A 24180-nucleotide genomic window follows, 5' to 3' on the forward strand; every position below is an offset into this window, starting at 1 on the left:
TTGATGCTTAGTCATGGTGCCAGTGCTTCAAGTTACTTGCTGCTGTAAGGTGCTCAAGCTCTGTGCTCCCAGGCTAACCCCTGGTATCCTGGTTCTGTTGTGGCCGCCCGGTGGTCAGTTCTGTTATTGCAGTCCTTTGCTCCCAGTCCACCTGCTCTTGCTGTTTAACAGCTGGGTCCACTATCTGGTAGAGGGTCTCTGTTTGCTGACGGTGCTCACAGCGATCCTCTCCAACATCGTTCTTCAAGTCATCTCTTCATTCAGTGTTCTTCAGCATCGTTTGCAAATCACAAGTCAACTCTTCATTCAGTGTTCTTCAGCATTGTTTACAAATCACAAGCCATCTCTTCATTCAGAGTTCTTCAGCATTTGTTTACAAATCACAAGTTACTTCTTCATTCAGTATTCTTCAGCATCGTTTACAAGTCACGAACATTTCGTCTTTCAGAATTCACTTGGACTTATCTCCTAGTTGTTGTGTATGACTGAGGTTTCAGTAAAGCTGAATTAATCTTTCTTCAGTGTATCATTCTTGTTCATTGTCCTCATTGCGTACCCCTCTACATCTTCGGGCCTAAGTCTTCAATCCATGAGTGAGAACCACATTCAGCCACCTCGTTTCCTTCCTTTGCTGATAATTGACTGAGGGAGCAGCTATCAGTTGTCAGATCCCCAACTCAAGCTAAGCGTGACATTAAGCACCGGCCCCATGGATCCGATGAGTGATCAGGCTTGTGGGGGTGACGCAGCCTCAGACATCCTGTCATGTTTAAATAAACAGGAAGCTGGGCAAACTCAAATCGTGCTGTTTATGCAAAGTATGTCAGCCCGTCTCGACTCTCTCCATGCAGTCATATCCATACCTCAAGTGCCAGCTTCCGTTCCTGCCACTCCAGTTCTAACAGCTTCTGTGCCAGTTCCACTTCCACGGTTGCAATTACCTTCACCTAGTAAGTTTGATGGTACTCCAAAGCAATGCTGCGGATTCCTCAACCAATCTGAGATTGTTTGAGTTACAGTTGGTGAATTTCCCAACCACCCAGACCAGGATAGCTTATATTATTTCTCTGCTGACCAGTCAGGCATTGGAATGGCCATCTCCTCTGTGGGAGAGAGCGGATCTCTTTCTTACAAATTACTCTGAATTTGTATCAACTTTCCAAAAGATTTTCAATGAACCGGGCAGGACTTTTTCAGCTTCTTTGGAGATTCTGCATTTGCGACAGCGAACTTGAACCGTCTGTCAATACGTTGTCCAGTTTTATACTCTCTCTTCCGAACTTGGTTGGAACTTAGAGGCTCTCATAGCAGCTTTCTGGAATGGTCTTTCAGACTATATTAAGGACTATCTAGCAACCCTAGACATTCCAGACAAGTTGGACAAACTAATCTCTCTATGCAACAAGTTGGATCTGAGGTATAGAGAGTGTTGCTTGGAGAGATCAAAGTCGGACCATCCTAGACCTCGGGTTGCTCCTCTTCCTAGACCATCTTTTCCATCCACAGAGGAACCCATGTTAACCAGTCCCATCTCATTGATGAAGAACAACAGAGGCAGAGATGAGGAAACCTCTGTATGTACTGCGGAGCCTCTGATCACTTTAAGTCCTGCAGTCATCGGCTGGGAAACTCCCTCTTCTAACTTACGCAGGAGAGGTTAAATTAGGAGTCTCCTTGGAATTACCTTTCAGGAAAGAATCTGTGCTTATTTTGTCTAGAGCTCTCCTCCTCTTCTCTTTTGTTTCTGCACTACTCGACTCTGGAGCAGCCGAGAGTTTTATCACCTTGGCACTAGTTAAGCAAACTGGAATTCAGACGGTGAAGTTGGATCATCCTATTTTGATCACTGCAGTTGATGGAAGTTACATCCCCGAAAGAACCATTACTCACCGCACTGTTACTCTCAAATTAAAGATTGGAGCTCTGAATTAATTCTCGGATTCCCTTGGCTACAAAGACATAATCCCCGCATCAATTGGCAGACTATGGATGTGCTCGCTTAGGGCGAATCTTGCTTCCATGAGTGCTTGGCATCTGTGAAACCTCTTTGCAATTTGAATCCTTCTGAACTTCCGGTAGTCTATCAGGACTTTCAGATGTCTTTAGCAAACAGGGAGCTGACACTTTGCCTCCTTATCATAGTTGGGACTGTCCCATTGAATTGATACCTGGCAAGACTCCTCCAAGAGGTCGACTATACCCTTTATCCCTTCCAAAGACCCAGGCCATGTCAGCCTACATTTCGGAAAATCTCAGTAGGGTTTTATTCACCCCTCTTCCTCCCCGGCCAGGACAGGTTTTTTTAGTGAAAAAGAAGGACGGGGGTTTGCGGCCATGCATAGACTACCGAGGTTTGAATGAGATCACTGTGAAGAACAGATATCCTCTGCCGCTAATTCCTGAGTTATTCGATCGAGTGAAAGGGGACACCGTTTTCACGAAGTTGGACCTTCGAGGGGCTTATAACCTGATACGTATTTGTTCTGGAGATGAATGAAAGACCGCTATTAACACCCGGGACGGGCATTATGAGTATCTAGTGATGCCCTTCGGTCTCTGCAATGCTCCAGCAGTCTTCCAGAACTTTGTGAATGAGATATTCAGAGACCTTCTTTACAGTTGTCTAGTGGTATACTTGGATGATATTCTCATTTTGTCTGAAGATTTGAAGGTCCATCGTGAGCAAGTCAAAGAGGTCTTAAACCATCTTAGGAAGAATCATCTTTTTTGCAAGTTAGAAAAGTGCACCTTTGAGGTACCCTCCATCTCCTTTCTCGGTTATGTCATCTCCGTACAGGAGCTACAGATGGATTCAACCAAGGTCCAAGTGATTCATGATTGGACTATTCCTACAACTCTAAAAGGATCTAATGATTTTTTGGCTTTGCCAACTTTTACAGAAAATTTATCAAGGACTATTCCACTATCATCGCCCCAATTACCGTGTTAACCAGGAAAGGAGCCAATCCTTCGATTTGGCAACCCGAAGCTCTGAAAGCCTTCACGTTCTTAAAAGAGACCTTCATGTCCACTCCATATCTTCGCCAACTAGATCTCAGTCACCCCTTTCAGGTGGAAGTAGATGCTCCTTCGTGGGAGTCGGGGCAGTTCTTTCTCAGCTCTTTGAAGATAAGAAAAGTCATCCTTTTGCATATTTTTATCGAAGATTCTCCCAAGCAGAGCAAAATTATCCTATTGGTGAACAAGAACTGTTGCCCATAAAATTAGCTTTTGAAGAGTGGTGATATTTATTAGAGGAAGCACAATACTCTATCTCTGTTATCACGGATCACAAGAATCTTCTGTACCTCCAGACAGCTCGTTGTTTAAACCCACGGCAAACCAGATGGGCTCTTCTTCTTCTCTTGGTTCTCCTTCAAACTCTCTTACAGCCCAGGAACCTAAAATCGAAGAGCAGATGCACTTTCTCGTTCTTTTCAATCGGATGATTCACTCGACTCCTCTGAGAAACAGTTTATTCTGAATCCAGCTTCATTTGCTTCAACTCATACTGTTCCTCTTCCTCTTCCTCTTCCTCCTCCGGGGAGAACTTTTGTGACACAAAAACTTCACAGGAAATTGCTTACCTGGGCTCATTCTTCGTCTTTCATGGGTCATGCTGGGGGTCTTAAGACTCTCAAGTTCATTCAGCGATTCTACTGGTGGCCTCATCTTAAAATGGATGTCTTTGAATTTGTAGAAGCCTGTTCCAAGTGTGCTCAACATAAAAGTCCACAAACATCTCCCTCAGGTCTTCTTCATCCACTTCCAACACCTCAAAAGCCTTGGACTCACATCTCTATGGATTTCATAACCGATTTGGTAGTCTGCAGAGGGCACAACACCATCTGGGTCATTGTGGACCGTTTTTTGAAGATGGCTTACTTCATACCCCTCACCGGTCTTCCCTCTGCTCCTTATCTATCCAAATTGTTTTTCTCAGAGATTTTCCATTTGCATGGTCTTCCACAGGAAATAGTTTCTGATCGGGGTCCTCAATTCATGGCCAAGTTCTGGGAAAGCTCTTAGCTCTGTCCTAGGAATCAAGTTAAACTTCCCTTATCATATCAGCCCCAGACTGACGGACAGACTGAAAGAGTCAGCCAAGATCTGGAAACTTTCTTACGGATGTTCATGTCCTTCTCAGGATGACTGGATGGATTACCTCCCATTTGATAAGTTTGCACACAATAACCTGTATCATTCTTCTACCAATTCCACTCCTTTCTTCATTATCTACAGTTTCCATCCACAAGTTCCTACTTTCGAATCTCTCCCAGCTCTCGAGGTTTCTGCTGCTGAATCCGCTCTTCGTCATTTAACTAAGATTTGGGGACAAATTCATAAGGCGCTACTTAAGACTTCCCATAAATATAAGACCTACGCCGATTGGAAACGGAGGGCTGTTCCTAGTCTCAAAGTGGGAGATCGCGTTTGGATATCAACCAGAAACCTCAGACTCAAAGTTCCTAGCAAAAACTTTGCTCCAAGATTCATCGGTCCATATCCTATTGAAACAGTGTTGAATCCTGTTTCTTACAAGGTGACACTGCCTCCCTATTTGAAAATTCTCAATGCCTTTTACATTTCTCTGCTAATGCCTCCTGTACTAAATCATTTTCGGGCAGCTCTCCCTAAACCTCCCAAGGTTCAAGCCGCTCAAAATGAGGAATTCGAGGTCATAAGATTCTTGACTCCCGCAAGAGGTATGGCCGTCTCCAGTATCTCATAGATTGGAGAGGATATGGTCCGGAGGAAAGATCTTGGGTGGCTGCAGAGGATGTTCATGCTACAAGACTGATTCGTGCCTTTCATGCCAAGAATCCCCCTAAGCAGTGTGGGTGTTTGGAGACCACCCTAAAAAGGAGGGATGCTGTCACCATCCGGAGTCTTACCTCCGGTTCTGGTCCCTGCGGCCTTCTTGTTAGCTGGCTGGTGTGGATAGGAGCTGCGGCAGTGAGGTCCTCCTTTGCGGCTGCCGGGTGTCTGGAGGCCGGGGTCCTGGGGAGTGGAGCATGGCAGCCGAAGGTGTCTGTTTCCAAGTATTCTGTTGCTGGAGTGCGGCATCTGGGAGGCTGAAACCTGAGGTAGTGGCTGTGTGCTGGTTGCACATGTGTCGCCTGTGCTAGGAGCCGCCATGTTGGAGACCAAGCCAAACCAATAGGTATCCCAGTTTGCATCCAGCCAATCCAGTGCAGTCTTCCCTTATAAAAAGGGGTTGATGCTTAGTCATGGTGCCAGTGCTTCAAGTTACTTGCTGCTGTAAGGTGCTCTAGCTCTGTGCTCCCAGGTTAACCCCTGGTATCCTGGTTCTGTTGTGGCCGCCCGGTGGTCAGTTTTGTTATTGACGTCCTTTGCTCCCAGTCTACCTGCTCTTGCGGTTTAACAACTGGGTCCTCTATCTGGTAGAGGGTCTCTGTTTGCTGACGGTGCTCACAGCGATCCTCTCTTCAACATCGTTCTTCAAGTCGTCTCCTCATTCAGTGTTCTTCAGCATCGTTTACAAATCACAAGTCATCTCTTCATTCAGTGTTCAGCATCATTTACAAATCACAAGTCATCTCTTCATTCAGTGTACTTCAGCATTGTTTACAAATCACAAGTCACTTCTTCATTCAGTATTCTTTAGCATCGTTTACAAGTCACGAACATTTTGTCTTTCAGAATTCACTCAAACTTTCTCCTAGTCATTGCGTATGATTGAGGTCTCAGTAAAGCTGAGTTAATCTTTCTTCAGTGTATCGTTCTCATTCATTGTCCTCATCAATCCATGAGTAAGCCTTCCTTTTTAGGACGAAACGCATATGGTTTCACCAACACTTAGTGCAGAGTCCAAATTCTCGTAGAACCTTTCTAAAGATTCCACACGGAACCGGGTCATCATCACACACTCTCCTGTATTGGATGTGACCAAACTTTTATGTACGTTAAGTGATTACTTGATTTTACAGTATATATACTGTACTATTGTTTTAGTTGAATATTTAATTGAAAATAAATCTTTTACTGATTGGGCATTTGGCTCTTTGTTTTCGGTGAATTTCTGGTGAGTGGGTATTGTTGCAGGATTACCTCCAACCAGTATTGGACTACAAGGGTCAAGAGCACTGGATCTTACTGTATAATTTGAACAAGAAGTAGTACACAAATTGTGTCCCTCTTCCCCTCATATATTCCTTATATACTTATTGTATGGTTGCCCATTCTAATATGATGAGGGGAAATTTGATATAATCTAGTTCCATAAGAGATTTGCGCACTCTGGAATTATTTTATATATTTATGTGTTTTGTGGTTCCTACTAGTAGAGGTTCCTCCAAGAGCTGCTGCTGATAGGCGCAGGATAACGGTATTGGGGGTAATTCTAAGTTGATTGCAGCAGGATCTTTGTTAGCAGTTGGGCAAAACCATGTGCACTGCAGGGGAGGCAGATATAACATGTGCAGAGAGAGAGAGATTTGGGTGTGGTGAGTTAAATCTGCAATCTAAATTGCAGTGTAAAAGTAAAGCAGCCAGTATTTACCCTGCACAGAAACAATATAACCCACCCAAATCTAACTCTCTCTGCAAATGTTATGTCTGCCCCACCTGCAGTGCACATGGTTTTGCCCAACTGCTAAAAAATTTCCTGCTGCGATCAACTTGGAATTACCCCCATTGTTTGTGTTGAGATGTACTGTATATATATATATATATATATATATATATATATATATATATATATTATTATTTTTTTTTAAATCCTATGCCCCCACAGTTATGCCCATATCACCATATTATGCCCCACACAAAAATGCTCAGTGCCTGCTCATTGTCAGGGGTTCTGCTCGTCCCCGTCCCCCTGCCACAGCAGACTGCTTGACTGCCTGCCTCAAGTAAACACCATTGAAAAATTCCCTCCCAAAATTGTTGCCACCTCAGAGGAGATGGTTATTAAAGATACTAGAGCTGCCTTTGCCATCTTGAGAGGGACATTTTCAATAGAACCTGCGGGCCCGGGCAGACGACAGTGGCAGTTGAAGGACGGGGACACAGACAGTGGCGGGCAGGCGCCATGAGCAGCACAGTCCCTCTCCTGTTAGAGAGGCTGGGCCCAGGACAGCTGTGCCCACAGTACCCCCCTGATAGCGAGCCTGGGTGGAAGAGGGGACACAAAGCATAGTTTTGCTCCTGGGCCTATCACTGACAAGTTCTGCTACTGGCTACAGTGATACCACTTTTTAAATATGATCAGTATGATCCCACAATTCTGGTATTGGTTCTGGTGCCAGTGTGTTCAAGGCTCTTAGGTGTCTTGGCAGTTACTGATATATTCCACCCAATACAAAAGATAAAAGCGGAATGGACAATAGTGTAATACGTTTTTAACACATTTATTATACAAAGATAAAATAATTGCCCGTACAATATAAAAAGATTGAAAACAGCTTATCTGAAATGAATGGTCTTAGTCCACAGGGTCTGTATCACTCAACGTGTTTCGTCTGGTGATTAATGCTTGGACTTTTTCAGGAGTGTGTAAAAGCTAGCCCACAGAGCATATATTTATATCCCTACTAAACACTTTCAATTAGGGGCATGGTTTAATTTTCCATATGCCCGTAAGTGACGTCATTTACGTCCGGAAGTGATGCATAAAAAGTAAATGCACAAAGAGTAATTTACAAAGGATGCTCTTAATAAACTATTTAGTCATTACTGATATAGTGCTTCTATAATGCCGAATAACAAGTAACTGCATCAGTGTTAGGCAGCCCTGTCCCAGCTCATCGTGACAGTCGCACATGAGCTGGGTGACATTTCCGCCCATTCCCCACTTGGCATCAATATGCCCAAGACATGCCTGGATAAGGCCGGTCACATTGCAGCTAGCCCTCGCTGCGTCCGGGCACACTTACTATGAGAGAATGACCGTGCCCCTTTCTGCACATAATGGTGCCATTTTTCTGGAGTCCATCCTGCATAAAGCAGCACATTTTAATTTACAGCTTATAATTACAGAACCTATTCCAACCTATTAATATAATATATAAAGGAGCCTCATTTATAATTTTACCCTTTGTTATTTACATATTTTACAATATTATTTGTAACAGAATATAGGAAGAGAACATATATTAATACTGTAATTCAGAGTAAGTGTCACTGAATAATTTAAATATCAGGATTAATTATACATACATAGGATAAATTATATACTCAAACATAATTATTTTACATTTTTAGAGAAATATTATCTTCAAGTCTGCGGGACCATGACGGGCACAGTCTTTGCACCCAGCTTCGCCAATTTGCACATGGGAAACTGTGAACAGAAATATATTTATAGTAATAACCCCTTTTTGGAAAATATTATTTTATATAAGAGATATATCGATGATATACTTTTAATTTGGAAAGGAACTGTGGAGTCTTTTAACAATTTTATGATGCACATTGAAAGTAATGACTATAACTTATCTTTTACCCATAAGTGGGATGCTACAGAGATCGAATATCTGGACCTGGTTTTAATGAATGAAGGCTCTGAAATAGTGATAAAAAAATTTCTGAAAAAGGTTGATACTGATATGTACATTTCAAAAGTGGTCATGCAAAAAAATGGAAAACCAATATTCCACATTCACAATTCTGTCAAATCCAAAGGAACTGTAGTAAACCATGGGACTGCAAAGAACAATTGGTTTTATATGGTGAAAGGTTTTTTAGAAATAGGATACCCTAAGGATTTGATTGATGAAGTAATAACCAGAACACATACCACAGATCTTTTAAAATATAAGAATAAAAACAATAAAGAACAGGGTTAAAGTTTATCATGCGATTTAACTGTCAGGAAAGACAAAATCCATGGAATTTTTTTTATATATTTTTATTGAAATTTTTCAAACATTTTATACACATAGACAAACAGTTAGTGCCGTAAGTCAGGCAACGGAGAATTGAGCACAAATCAGTACATCTGAAGATGCGAGAATACAGAGAGAAAGGCTAAAAGCCTATCAGGCAATATTGCCAAACATCCCCAGACAAATAAAGGTAGCAATACATACCCGTATTTGCCAGCGTATAAGACGACTTTTTTGCCCTGAAAAACATGCCTCCAAGTGGGGGGGTCGTCTTATACGCCGGGTGCACTTCAGTTGGGATAGACATAGCTGCCATAGTGGCCTTCCCATACTCGCCCGGTGCCCATAGTGGCTTCCCGATGCCCGCCCACCTCATTCTACATACCATCCAGTATCGCGCGGTATCCAGTGCGGCCGCGGCGGGTCATCAGCGTGGCCCGCCCCTTGTCTACGCAGAGCTCGCACATGCGGACTTGCGCACTAGTGCCAATTACAGGGAGATGCAGGGACTGGCCGGAGGCGCTACGGTCGCGTTGTGGCCGTACAATGGTGACAATGACAGGTACTGTAATGGCACTAATACTAATACTAATGGCACTCATGGGAAACCGGTAACAATAAATGCACACAGGGGTATACTTTTATACATTTTACAATCTGATGTTCTTTTACATTTTATTTGGTGTGTGGAAGGTGTGCGGAAGAGGGGGTAGTCTTATACGGCGAGTATATAACAAACTCTATATTTTGAGTGGAAATGTTGGGGGTCGTCTTATACGCCGGCAAATACGGTAACTCTAAAGCACATGAAAACGTATACTCAAAAATAGACAGACTCCCATTCATACCACAAGACACACAGAAGTGGGTAGAAGGAAGGGAGGGGTCCATGTTTCCAAAACTACAATTCAAGAAAGAGAGATACCTTAATACACATTATAAGGCAAATAACACAATAAAAAGGTGTAAATGGTTAATATCTTGACAGCGTCCTACAAGAAGACAACAAGAGACCATCAAATAATTTCAAGACATAGGCATGCTGCGACGCTTCCAAAGACTCCACAAATTGGCCCCATTTCTTATAAAAGAGTGATAGTTTGGTTCCCAGGTCAGGTACAGTAGATTGTCTCTCAAAATACAGTAGGTTAGTCAAGGATGTTGTTAAATGTTCTAAACGAGGAGGGGAGGCACTGATCTATTGGGTCAGTATACATTTTTTTACCAACAGTAAGTATAACCCATAGTAGAGGAATACAGTTAGAATGAGATGGGGGCAAGTTCCATGTTGAGACAAGCATACCTAAAAAGGAACCCGGTGTTAGGGGTATAAGAATACCAAAGGTCTGAATAATATACCATTGCACTTTATGCCAAAATTTTGCAATCTTAGGGCGGTGCCAAAAATTATGCTTAAACGAGGCATCCGGGGCTTTGCATTTAGAACATCTACCAGATTCCGTAGGAACCATGTGTTTCCGCTGAGCAGGTGATACATTATATATGCCCTCTGTAAAAACTTATAATGTGTTTCTTGCAACTGGGAGAAATGTTACACCTTAAAAACCTGTGGGATAAGTTTACAGATCTCCCTCCAGGTTAAGTTTAGAGAGAAATCAGAGCTTATCCTCTCAGACCAGGGCAACCACATCTTATTTAATTTTGTATCCTTGGGGAGAAGGTCCCAATAAACCCATTGGGTCTTAAAACCTTGCTTACTAGTTCTAACAAGCAAGGCTGTCATGGGATCAGGCCTCCCCTCGATTCCACATAGGTGGTAGGGACTGGACATAGTGGCGAAGCTGGAGGTACATAAAAAAAAGTTATAACGATTTAATCCAAATTTCCTCACCAGGTCTAGAAATGAATATAATTGACCCCCAGGATCAAAAACATCCCTAACCATTACAATACCTTTTTGTTTCCAAATGTGAAACTTGGCATTCTCCAATGCTGGCGTAAAACAGGGGTTACCTAGGAAAGGAATAAATGAGGACCGTCCAGGATGTCTACCTAGAGCTAAGTTGAGGGCCCCCCAAGCTTGGTATGTATCCCAAAACAGTACATTCTTTTTAATATGCAAAGGTATCAGGTTCTTAGGGGTATGTATAAGTGCATGTAAATCATATGGTGCAACCAGAGCCTGTCCAATATCATAGTTAGTGAAGGTGGAAGACTCTAACAACCAATACGAAAGGTATCTAAAGGCTACTGCCTTCAAGTCTGGAACAGCTAAACCCCCATGGGTTTTGTGAAGTTTAAGTTTGGATAGGGCTATGCGGGATTTCTTGCCATTCCATAAAAATTTTGTAAATAACCTATCATAAGTAAGAATATCCGCTTTGGTAACTTTAAGAGGCAGCATTTGAAGGGCATAATAAATCTTAGGGAAAATAATACTTTTTAACACTGCCACTCTGCCGATTGGAAGTGTTGACTAGGAAAATAATAACTGTGAGATTTTAGTCAATATAGGGGAGAAATTTACTGAATAAAGATGAGAAAGCTCTGCAGGAATAAGAACACCCAAGTACTTACATAGAAACATAGAATTTGACGGCAGATAAGAACCACTTGGCCCATCTAGTCTGCCCCTTTTTTTTATCCTTTAGGTAATCTCAACCCTTTTTGAACCTTAATTCTTTGTAAGGATATTCATATGCCTATCCCAAGCATGTTTACATTGCTCTACAGTCTTAGCCTCTACCACCTCTGATGGGAGACTATTCCACTTATCCACTACCCTTTCCGTGAAATTTCCCCTGAACCTCCCCCCCTCCAGTCTCAGTGTATGTCCTCGAGTTCTAATATTTCTCTTCCTTTGAAGAATGTTTCCCTCCTGAACTTTGTTAAGACCCTTGATATATTTGAAAGTTTCTATCATGTCCCCCCTTTCTCTTCTCTCCTCCAAACTATACATGTTAAGATCTTTTAGCCTTTCCAGGTACGTTTTGTGATGTAGGCCATGCACCATTTTAGTTGCCCTTCTTTGTACACTCTCTAATGTATTTATATCCTTCTGGAGATATGGTCTCCAGAACTGGACACAGTATTCCAGATGCGGCTTAAGTGTGGAGGTGTTAAATGAAAACTGTGATAGTACCGGTGAAGAGGCCAGACTTGAAGCAGAGAAATTGAGTGGGAGGAGTTCTGATTTGGACATGTTAATTTTATAACCAGCAAAGGATCCAAATAAGTAACATAGACATTATGGCGGGGATCGATTTGTGAGGATCGGAGACAAATACACTGCTCAAAAAAATAAAGGGAACACTTAAACAACACAATGTAACTCCAAGTCAATCACACTTCTGTGAAATCAAACTGTCCACTTAGGAAGCAACACTGATTGACAATCAATTTCACATGCTATTGTGCAAATGGAATAGACAACAGGTGGAAATTATAGGCAATAAGCAAGACACCCCCAATAAAGGAGTTGTTCTGCAGGTGGTGACCACAGACCACTTCTCAGCTCCTATGCTTTCTGGCTGATGTTTTGGTCACTTTTGAAAGCTGTCGGTGCTTTCACTCTAGTGGTAGCATGAGACGGAGTCTACAACCCACACAAGTGGCTCAGGTAGTGCAGGTCATCCAGGGTGGCACATTAATGCGAGCTGTGGCAAGAAGGTTTGCTGTGTCTGTCAGCGTAGTGTCCAGAGCATGGAAGCACTACCAGGAGAGACAGGCCAGTACATCAGGAGACGTGGAGGAGGCCGTAGGAGGGCAACAACCCAGCAGCAGGACCACTACCTCCGCCTTTGTGCAAGGAGGAACAGGAGGAGCACTGCCAGAGCCCTGCAAAATGACCTCCAGCAAGCCACAAATGTGCACATGTCTACTCAAACGATCAGAAACAGACTCCATGAGGGTGGTATGAGGGCCCGACGTCCACATATGGGGGTTGTGCTTACAGCCCAACACCGTGCAGGACGTTTGGCATTTGCCAGAGAACACCAAGATTGGCAAATTCGCCACTGCCGCCCTGTGCTCTTCACAGATGAAAGCAGGTTCTCACTGAGCACATGTGACAGACGTGATAGAGTCTGGAGACGCCAAGGAGAACGTTCTGCTGCCTGCAACATCCTCCAGCATGACCGGTTTGGCAGTGGGTCAGTAATGGTGTGGAGTGGCATTTCTTTGGGGGGCCGCACAGCCCTCCATGTGCTCGCCAGAGTTAGCCTGACTGCCATTAGGTATCGAGATGAGATCCTCAGACCCCTTGTGAGACCATATGCTGGTGCGGTTGGCTCTGGGTTCCTACTAATGCAAGACAATGCTAGACCTCATGTGGCTGGAGTGTGTCAGCAGTTCCTGCAGATGAAGACATTGATGCTATGGACTGGCCCGCCCGTTCCTCAGACCTGAATCCAATTGAGCACATCTGGGACATCATGTCTCGCTCCATCCACCAACGCTACGTTGCACCACAGACTGTCCAGGAGTTGGCGGATGCTTTAGTCCAGGTCTGGGAGGGGATCCCTTTAGGAGAACATCCGCCACCTCATCAGGAGCATGCCCAGGCATTGTAGGGAGGTCATACAAGCACGTGGAGGCCACACACACTACTGAGCCTCATTTTGACTTGTTTTAAGGACATTACATCATAGTTGGATCAGCCTGTAGTGTGTTTTTCCACTTTAATTTTGTGTGTGACTCCAAATCCAGACCTCCATGGGTTAATAAATTTGATTTCCATTGATAATTTTTGTGTGATTTTGTTGTCAGCACATTCAACTATGTAAAGAACAAAGTATTTAATAAGAATATTTCATTCATTCAGATCTAGGATGTGTTGTTTAAGTGTTCCCTTTATTTTCTTGAGCAGTGTAGTAACGTCATCACCTATAGAGATTCCAAAAATGATGGGAATCCCCTTATTGCCACTGCCAGAGGTTCAATGGCCAAGGCGAATAACAAAGGAGACGGGGCAACCCTGCAGGGTACCTCTATGCAGTTCAAAGAAAAAGTGCGCTGCTGCCGCATGAAACGCGTTGGAGCAACCTGGAGAACCTTTACACCTATTTGGGACAGCATCAAACACGGCCGAGCTTGGCCGCATCACGGATACGTCACCACCCACATCCGGAGGAAGAGACTGCACAGTGCGCGGCTCATAGCCCGCTGGAAGCAGCGGAGTTAGAGCACGCCGGAGCCCTGCCATCGGCTTCTACAATGGGAGCGGCAGCTACCATAGTAACCGCCCGGTCACCACTCCGGATTAGGGAAAGGTAGGGTAAGTGACACCATACCACATATAAAAGCCGTGAAACATCTGCTACCCAATCATTCACTCAAAAGAGTGTAAACATTATTGATATTAACTAACATTCCTTTTTTTACAGGTGCCACAAGCTTTAACATTTATCATTTATTTTACTTCATAAATCATAGCGCTCTTTTTTATCTAGTACAGATCTTTTCAGCCAGGGAAAACTCAAGAACCGGCAACCTCAAAGAACTCCAGAAAGACAATTTAGAATTTAAATTTATCTGAGGTTGCACACAGATATCAGAATAAAATTCGGAGAGCACCACCCCTATGTCTCTAGATTCTGTAGCAAGGGATCCATCAGAGCGTTTTAATGCCTGTATGAGGGAGTCTGGGGACGTACCTTTTAATAAAGTTGATAAAAGTCTGCCTGTCTTATTACCAAAGCGATTTTCATGAAAAGAGTGCTTATCCCCAATACTTTTAAAGTAGCGTCAAAGTGTGCTTTAGCCTAAAGATACACTCTCCGAGAACCAGAGGCGTATCTAGCACGTGGCGAGCAGGGCACGTGCCCTGGGTGCCGTGGCAGCTCAGCAGAGGGGGGCGCACCGGCACCTGCGCGGCCTGCTCGCCCCATGCGACAGGGTTTTTGCCGGCGCTACCCGCGGCGCTCTCCCTGTCTTCCCTGCTGTGCCTGTCACACTGTACAGGCAACGGCAGCTAGGAGCCTCCCCCTACTCCCCCCCCCCCCCTGCAGTGTCTCCATATCGCGAGAGTGCGCAACCTCAGAGGTGCGCGGCCTCGGAGGGGCAGCTGAGCGGGCCGCAGTAGTTTAAACTTTACTGTCGGGAGGGGGAGGGGGGTTGCGGGACAGTGTGAGTGCGTGTGTGTGTGTGGGACAGTGAGTGTGTGTCAATTTTTGCAGCCCAGTGTATGTGGGGGAGGGGAAAGTATGAGAATGTGTGTGTAGTCTGAGTGGGTGGGTTTGGGGGTGGCCAGTCTGTGTGTGTGTGTAATCTGCAGTGTGTGTGTGTGTGTGTGTGTGTGTGTGTGTGTATGTGTGTGTAAGTAAGGGGGTGGGGCAGTCTGTGTGTGTGGGCGGGATGTACTAATGCTTACCACCACGGTAAGCATTAGTACCATTTACCACAGAGGCCATTTACCGAAGAGGGATATGTATTAAACCATGGGCACTGAGATGCCCTTCTCACTCACCATCCAGCTGGGTGGCCGAGCCGGGCAGCTGGAAAGCCAGCAGCAGGGGCATCATGCCGGAGGATGCGGGCTGTAAGGCACGTGTGGAGCGGTGCGGAGCCCAAAGCTGGAGATCAGCAGCATGTGACCGGCAACAAGCGGCTTCTGCTTCTGCGTTCAACATGCTGCTGATCTCTGGCTTTGGGCTACGCAGGGTCCGAGGGATGGGTGTCATCTGCCGGTGTACTGCAGCTCCGGGGGGTGCAGTCTCCGGAGGCTCTCAGCACTGTTGAATATCCAGCTGCCTCAAGTATGTACAGCCCGCACCCTCGGCTGCTGATATCCGGCATGCTGCTGCTGCTGGCTGTCCCACTGCCTGGCTTAGCCACACAGCTGTACGGTGAGAAGGGCATCTCAGTTCCCGAGGTTTAATACATATGCCTCAGTAAATGGCCTCTGCGGTAAATGATACCAATGCTTACCGTGGCAGTAACAGCGGGGAAGACGGCGCACATCGGGATCCTGCAGCAGGTGAGAAGAACCCCTTCGGAGCGCAGCAGACCACACTGAAAAAAGTGCATCCCCGGTGCGGTGCTCTGCATTCCGGGTGGCGCTGAAGATGTGGCATGTCGGAGGTGGCAGAAGCGCCGCAGCTTGGGGTGAGAAACTGCTGGAACCCTTCCGCTGCTAAACTCTGCAGTTAGTCAATTAAGGGGGTAGGCTCCTCTCACCACAGTGCCCCACAGGCCTTGTTAATTAAGGGGGTAGGATCCCCTCACTCTATAATGTGAATTTTGGCTCATACCATGTGCTGTAACTTGAATTTCGGCTCATACTGTGTGCTATAATGTGAATTTTGGCTCATACAGTGTGCTATAATGTGAATTTCGGCTCATACCGTGTGCTATTATGTGAATTTTGGCTCATACCGTGCGCTATAATGTGAAAGCGGCACCAGTACTAGATAGTATAAGGGGTCCTACTACACTGAAGGACACGCCCCTTTTGAGTGACCACGCCCCCTTCCCCCTTCAAAAATTCCACTTCAACCACTGCACCTACATCTATACATACACACCCTGACATCTTTATATACAGTGACACCAGTGGGGTGTGCAAATACTTTCCTTTTGTTTTTGTTTTTTTTTGCCCTGGGCTCCAAAAACCCTAGTTAAGCCTCTGCCGAGAACTAGCCGTAGGGCACGTCTTGAAAACAGTATAAGACTCGGTTAAACGTGATTGGGCTAACTTAAATGAAGAATCAAACTCTTTTGCGACGGGACACAAATTCTATTATACGGCCCCGTAACACTGCTTTAGCCGCGTGCCAGAAAAGCATGAGCTGGAAGGGAAAAATAGAATCAGTCAGCCACAGACTCCGAACAATTCGCCTCCGAAACATATGCATATGCATCTGCACCTTCTGGATCTGTAAAATCAGTGAACGAGGATCATCAAACATTCTGAGCCTCGCCAGGTACAGCAGCACAAATTTACGTCCTAACTGCGCTAATTTGGAGCATGCATGGGAGAAGGCCTTTCGTATCCTGGTAAGCTCTGGAGAGTAATCCTGGAAGAGTAATAGCCGAGATTCTTCCTAAACAAGATCTTTCTTTCTGCGTGAAGTGGCCCACAAGGCCTCCTTGTGGAGGAAGTTGAGACACTTGAAAAGAATTGGTCTGGGTCTAGGGGAAGCAGAGGGGGACATGCGTGTAGGGCCAATCCTGTGGGCTCTCTCCACAACTAGGTCATTGCAAACGTCTCGAGTGTCCAACAAATCTGGGAGGGTGTTACGTATAAAATCATATAGTGCAGGACCTTTGATGGTTTCTGGTAAGCCTATCAGGCTCAGGTTGTTACGCATCGATATGTTCTCGAGATCGTCCAACTTTGCCCACACCTGTGCATCAATCAGATTTATGCCATTTTAGCCACACTGTCCTTAAGCTCAGCAATAGCTTGGAAATTCTCTCCTGCAGTGTGCTCAACATGGAAGATGTGTTTTGCAAGCTGCTTACATTGGCTTTTTATATCAGTGACTACTTGTTGCAATGCTGCAGCATTCACTTGTGCTTGTTCCAGGAGCAGGGGCTGTACCGTTTTCCTGACTGCCTTGACCACATCATGGTAGGAGAGAGGGGGTCCAGGGGCCTGCTCAGAGCTTTGGGGGTGCTTCACTGACTTCTTAGTCGCTGCATCTGCAGTGTGGGGAGTGGAAGCAGAGTCCCCAGCATCAGTCTGACTGGCGGCGGCCATTTTGGTTGCAGCCCCGTGATCAGACTCGGTCCACGAATGGGCAGCTTTCCCTGGCATTCCGGCCAGAAAACGCTCCATATACTGGGGGGCGGGGGGTAGCAGGGAGGGAGCGTGGCAAGGGGTCCGTGGAGGCCGTTAAATGGCGTGGAGCAGGGGTAATAGGTGGCTGGCACTGGAGCTGTCTCAGGGAGCTCCTATCCCATGAAGCACCAAACCAGAAGTCAAATCTGTGGAATTTTAAACAAACACTGGGGAGTACTACAGATGGATACAGTTTTAAGTACAATCCTACCTGGGAAACCTATTGTAGTATTTAAGAAAGCAAGAAATTTGAAGGATCAACTTGCACCAAGTATGCTACCATCTATTAAACCAGAAAAGAAAAACAAGTGGGACCTGAAAGGGTTGTTTAATTGCCAACATTGTAACATCTGCCAGTTTGTCCACCCTTGGCCAAAAAACCTTTACAAACTCAGAGGGTTTGAAATCTTATGAATCCAAAGATCGAACAACGTGCAATACAGCTTGGGTGATGTATATGATTGAATGCCCTAGTACTTTAAAATATATAGGAAAGACTAATTGCCCATTAAAATTACGTATAGAGGAGCACGTTAGAAGTATTAAAAATAAACAGGAACAGCAAACCGTCCCAAGACATTTTAAATTATTCCACGGTTCAGATACAAAAGATCTGACTATTAGGACCTTGGAGAATGTGAAATTAAGACCAAGAGGAAGAGACAGAGAAAATAAATTATCCCAAATTATCCCAACTTTGGCTCCTAGGGGACTAAATGACAATTACGAAATAGCTCCGTTCCTTTAAGATCATTTTATAAAACTCTCTTTTTAATTTTTTTCTAATTTTATATGCTTTTGTGAGTCTCTAGTTCTGTTTCATGAATTTAAATTTTATCCTGTATTTGAACATTTTAATACTCTATGAATTCCATATATATGTTATAATAATTTTTTACTATGTGAGACTGGGGTAATTAATCCTGATATGTAAATTATTCAGTGACTCTTACTGGGAATTACAGGATTAAATATATGTTCTCTTCCTATATTCTGTTACAAATTATATTGTAAGATTTGTAAATAACTAAGGGTAAAATGATAAATGAGGCTCCTTTATATATTATATTAATAGGTTCTTTAATTATAAGCTCTAAATTAAAATGTTCGGCTTTACACAGGATGGACTCCAGACGCAGCGAGGGCTGGCGGCAATGTGACCGGCTTTACTTGCGCATGTATCTTGGGCGTACTGAAGTCGAGTGGTAATGGCGGAACTGTCACCTGACTCATGTGCGACTTCCGGTGGTCGCGATGAGCGGGACAGGGCCGCCTAATAGTGACGCAGTTACTTGTTATGCGGCATTATAGAAGGGCTATATAAGTAATGACTAAATAGTTTATTAGGAGCATCCTTTGTAATTTACTCTTTGTGTATTTACTTTTTATGCATCACTTCCGACCGTAAATGACGTCACTTCCAGGCATACTGAAAATTAATCCATGCCCCTAATTGAAAGTGTTTAGTAGGGATATATATATATACGCTCAGTGGGCTAGCTTTTATACACTCCAGAGGAAGTCCAAGTATTAAACACTGGACGAAACGCGTTGAGTGATACAGACCCTGTGGACTAAGACCATTAATTTCAGATAAGCTGTTTTCAATCTTTTTATATTGTACGGGCAATTATTTTATCTTTGTATAATAAATGTGTTAAAAACGTATTACACTATTGTCCATTCCGCTTTTATCTTTTGTATTGGGTGGAATATATGAGTAACTGCCAAGACACCTAAGAGCCTTGAACACACAGGCACCAGAACCAATACCAGAATTGTGGGATCATACTGATCATACTCTGCATAAAGGTGGTCAAAATACCACCAGTGACTGTACACCTCCTATTTATAGGGTGTTCTTGCTGGTGAAGATTACCCATTTCGTTACGTTGTTACACTAGGAGGCGCCTATTTGCATTTGGGTTTTTTTTTTTTTCAAATATGTATGTAAGTTTACCCAGCGCCATTGATCCTCCATACTTCTAATTTTCTCTGCAGCAGGCTGGGAGACAATGCATTCCCTCCCTCATGCTCAGTCATGCTACTGTATGTTTTTTGTTCTTGACCATTTTTTCCCTACTGGTTTCTTGTATTGTTCTAACAGTTTCAGAGGGTTACTGCTACTTCTTTCTGGACTCTTTTAAATAAGTGCTGGCATGATGGGGTTGCAGGGGGGAGGAGTTTAGTTTGAAAGCTATAGTTTAAGTGCCAGCTCCAGCCCCAACCTGCATTCCCATGGTCAAGCCTGTTTAAGATAAAAGGTTTCAGTGGTAAGTGGGCCAAAAATCCTATTATCCAACATATGGCGGTATCCTATTAGTCGTGGTAATTTATAGTGTCTAATTACCGCCTGCTATCCAATTAGCCCTGATGTCGGTATTACCAGAGATTATGTTTTGCCTGCCTCAGGAAAGCAAAGCCAAATTCAGGAAAAGCATGCATTTTTTTTTTTTTTGCCAATCGCCATCTTGAAAATACATAGGTCCATGAATTTTCGTGGATCCTATATGTTTTTGTGTGGAAAAGGAATATTTTTCAGGTAGAAAAAATAGAGGCTTGTTGGAGAGCCCCCTGCAAATCAGTGCAAAGAAACAACAACGAGAGCCCCCAATCTTTCATGCCCTAAAAATTATCTGGTCTATTTGTATACCCCACTAAGAATTTAGGGCACTCAGTCCTGTTAATGAGAAATTAAATTGTGTCAACTGCTAGCCAAAGACTTTCTAGGACCTCCTCTGCTAGTTGTCAGCCATGATAGTATAGAAGTCCCAATCAGTTATGCAGCTACTTTTGTATAAAATAAAAAGTGTACATTAAGTATAAAGATTTGAGCTATATGATTGGGACTGCCTACATACCCATCTATTGAGCTGAACACTGATTATTTTCATACATTGGACAGCTATAGCATGGATGTTATTTACACGTTCTAATTACCACATACTTGCCTACATTTAAATTCTCCTTTCAGGGAGAAGCCTGATGAGGAGTAGAAGGTGAGCAGTAATTGTGGTGGAGCCGGACCAGTAGTCATTAGGTTCCACCCCTCACAAAAATGCCACGGTTTGCATAGGGGATGGGGCTAAAATGACGCGATTACAATAGAATCGCATCATTAGGCTCCGCCCCCTCCCTGCATACCGGGTATTCAAGATATTTAACTCCCCCATTCAGTAGGAAGTGCGCGGGATGCGGGAGAGTTGCCTACTCTTCTGGGGGTGCGGAGTCTACCCGAAAAATCAAGAGTAGGCAAGTATGAAATACCATCTCAGCTGTATCTGTTCACACCATTTCTAAATACTGGCTAGGCACTCCTGAACTTTGGTTCTGTGATGCACCCACTAAAGGGAATTTACACATCACATCTATCCATCCTCCAGATATTTTATATAGCAATATAATTTCAGACAGTAGTATGCTCCAACGCCTACTTCCTCCATCTCTCACATGAAGGCCGGATCCTTATGGGAGCACAAATGGTGTGGTCAGACAATGACCATACAGTTTGAACAAAACCATCTACAGCACAGATTCCCAAAGTCGGTCCTCAGGACCCCACACAGTGCATGTTTTGCAGGTCTCCTCACAGAATCACAAGTGAAATAATTAGCTCCTCCTGTGGACCTTTTAAAATGTGTCAGTGACTAATTAATACACCTGTGCACTTGCTGGGTTACCTGCAAAACATGCACTGTGTGGGGTCCTGAGGACCGAGTTTGAGAACCACTGATCCACAATATCTGTATTGTTTCCCAGTAATGAAAATCATCAGATAGATACAATCATATGTTGATCAGGATCAGCTGGTACTAGAGAGCTGCGGGGGTATTTGGCCTTGAGCAATCTGTGTGCAGATCCACTCCCCCCTCCCCAGACTCTGGCACTGTGCGCATTTGCTGATCTCTGGAAACATGTCGCCTGCGTCATGTTCTGTGACGCAGGCGTGGTGCAGACGGAGAGGTAAGTATTGGGAATAGGTGCAGGTTGTGCGGTGTGGGTTCACCAGCGGCCCTTGTGAATCCCACACCCTATGCTCATTATAGATACTGTACACTCTTGATTGGTGGACATTTTTGAACCAAATATGCTGGGATTTGTTGCTAGAATAGATGGCAGCATCATGTGACGTTGCCACAATGAAGTAATTCAGTGCAAATTGCATCATCAAGCCACCTGGATCACCGACTTCAATCGGGAAGTGGAGAGCAGTGTGGGCCTCTGGGAAATTAACCTACTATTCATGGCATTTGGGAGATCCACCCTAGATTTGGGAGCCTCCCGGCACATTCCAGAGAGCATGTTGTGGCCAGTTAACTGAGAAATGCAGTGGACTGACAGAACTAAATCATACATTGGCTCCTTAAATTTAAATAAGTAAATAAATGTAAATTATGTTTTATTAAGCCACTTAATTTGTGTTTTCTACAGGCTATACCACAGAACAGTTTTCTTGGGGAAATTATATGGAGAAAACAAATTCCAAGGCAGCACCTACACTATTATTTAACAATGTAAGTTCAATGTAAAATTTTCTTTTTGCATGTTGTTCATTGACACTCTCAAAAAGTATATATATATATATATATATATATATATATATATATATATATATAATTTTATAATGTAATCTTTTGGCTTTCTTTTTTTAGTCCACCAAAATTGTATAAACATTTGCCTTCCATCCAAATGATAAGCAAAAGGTGACCTACCTTACTGGTTTAAAGCTCATCCAAGTAGAAATACAATGTAACAGAAGCCAGATTTACTTTATATTCGTTAAACTAGTTTGTGTACATGTAAGTGTAAAACCCTACCATTCATTTATTTTACATTGGCTGCCTTAGCTGTCATCATTAGTATCTGCACTTGCATCAGCCCCATGATATGTGCAAGAGATATAGGTCAGATTCCGGTATCTCTTCCCCAACTCAGAATCGCAGAGAGATACACCCCCACCACACTGTCATGACACTCCCATGACATGTGATCGTATTGTCACTGCCCAGTTTCGGCCACAAAATACCCTACAGATGGAGCCACGCTCATCTAGTGCGGCACCATCGCAGACATGCACTCTCGGCAGGAGTGGGCGATCCGCCGCATAGCCCCCCTATGGGAGTGCACAGCGACACTCCCATTGTTGTGAATGGGGTGCGTGCGTGTCACGCACGCGCTTCCCATTCACAGCGATAGGCGGACCTAGGTGGGTGCGCTGCGGCTCAGACGGAGTCACAATTAGCGTGGCTCCATCTGTATTTCATGATTAGACGGATCTGGACAAATTCCTGCCATCTCACAATAAGCCAGTCATATGCAAAAATGCGTAGATATCTGTCGAACTCAGAATCAGGCCCTCAGCAAAGAGTTTTCTGCCTGATTTAAAATCTGCACTAGGTTTGCATCACCTCCTCTTCTGTGTTTCCACCATGGAATGAGCCCATATTTACTTAAGTGCCCACAGAATAGGGATCTCTTGCATGTTTTCTGCCTATGGATTTATTGCTTTTATTAATTAGTTATACAGCTTCAAAGGTTGATGAAGTACGTACTGCCACTACCCCCCATTCTCTAAGATGGGGGAAAACTGTAAGTAGTGATCACTGACCTAATATAGTTAGCACCATCAGTTATAGATACAGTAGGTGCCAATTAGCACATCAGATGCATAACTTCAAGTAAATTAGTCTTATACCCTGCTGGGAGATGATAATTTTGTTGTGGTAAGCCTTTGGCAAAAATGGCATGCCCAGATTGAGACGGTATAGTGGCTTTGGTGACAGGAGACTGGATAGGTGGACCAAGTGAGGGGTTCCTAGTCTTTGGAGATAATCTTAGGACTAGTTCTAAGAGGGATCAGCCTCCAGGTTTTCCTCACAGGAGTAAGGTAAAGTTGCTGGGGACTCTGACTTTGAGAATTCCTTCTACTTGGATCAGGAGTCCTCCAGTCAGCAAAGCGTAGACACTTTGGTGCTGTCTTGCAGCAAGCTCATAGCATTTAGGACTGTTAGGAGCCAAAATCTCATGTTTAGTTAGTTATTCCAATTCCAGGAAAGCAATAGGGATTTGGATTCTATTCAGTCCACTTCCTGGTCTAAAAGCTTTACAGATCCTTTTGGCTCGTTCTGAATTGCAAAACCTAAACACCCATCTTTGGTTGAAGATGGTGTGTCTTAGGGCTGTCATAAGTTTCATGGACCGGCACAAGTTTGTTGTCTCAATCGACATTAAGGATGTGTACCTGCTCTTCTGTGATCCAGATGGGTGACTTTCTTTCGTTACCTGAGCAATCTGTTTGTCTCAGACTTTGCTCTAGGCCTATGTATGGATCACAAACTATCAAGGAACCAATTTAACACTTACCCAGATTTTTTTTTTCTAGAACCGCTGTTTGACACTCAACTGGAAAGATGTTCTTGATAGAAGACAAGATAGTATCATTACAGGGACTTGAAAGTCTCTATTGGCTCTCAGACTGATGTCTGTTCAGTTTATCATCCTCTATTTGGGGGACACAATGTACCCACTGTTTATGTTCTTGTTCTTCTGTAACCTTTTTAAATTAGCATTCTCTTGGTTTTGTACTGT

At 43.9% G+C, this 24180-nt stretch overlaps 1 protein-coding gene across 7 annotated transcripts in view; it reads left to right on the plus strand.

Moving 5' to 3' along the window:
* The window catches only part of L3MBTL2 (L3MBTL histone methyl-lysine binding protein 2), a 772791-nt gene that overhangs the window by 632266 nt on the left and 116345 nt on the right, over window positions 1–24180 (plus strand). For all 7 annotated transcript variants that reach the window (XM_063940374.1, XM_063940377.1, XM_063940380.1 and 4 more), the window contains one exon: window positions 22024–22106. In XM_063940374.1, coding sequence (XP_063796444.1) covers window positions 22024–22106 — 83 coding nt within the window. The remainder of the gene's footprint in view (window positions 1–22023; window positions 22107–24180) is intronic.

The sequence above is a fragment of the Pseudophryne corroboree genome, chromosome 9 (genome assembly GCF_028390025.1).
Source record: "Pseudophryne corroboree isolate aPseCor3 chromosome 9, aPseCor3.hap2, whole genome shotgun sequence".
NCBI lineage: Eukaryota > Metazoa > Chordata > Amphibia > Anura > Myobatrachidae > Pseudophryne > Pseudophryne corroboree.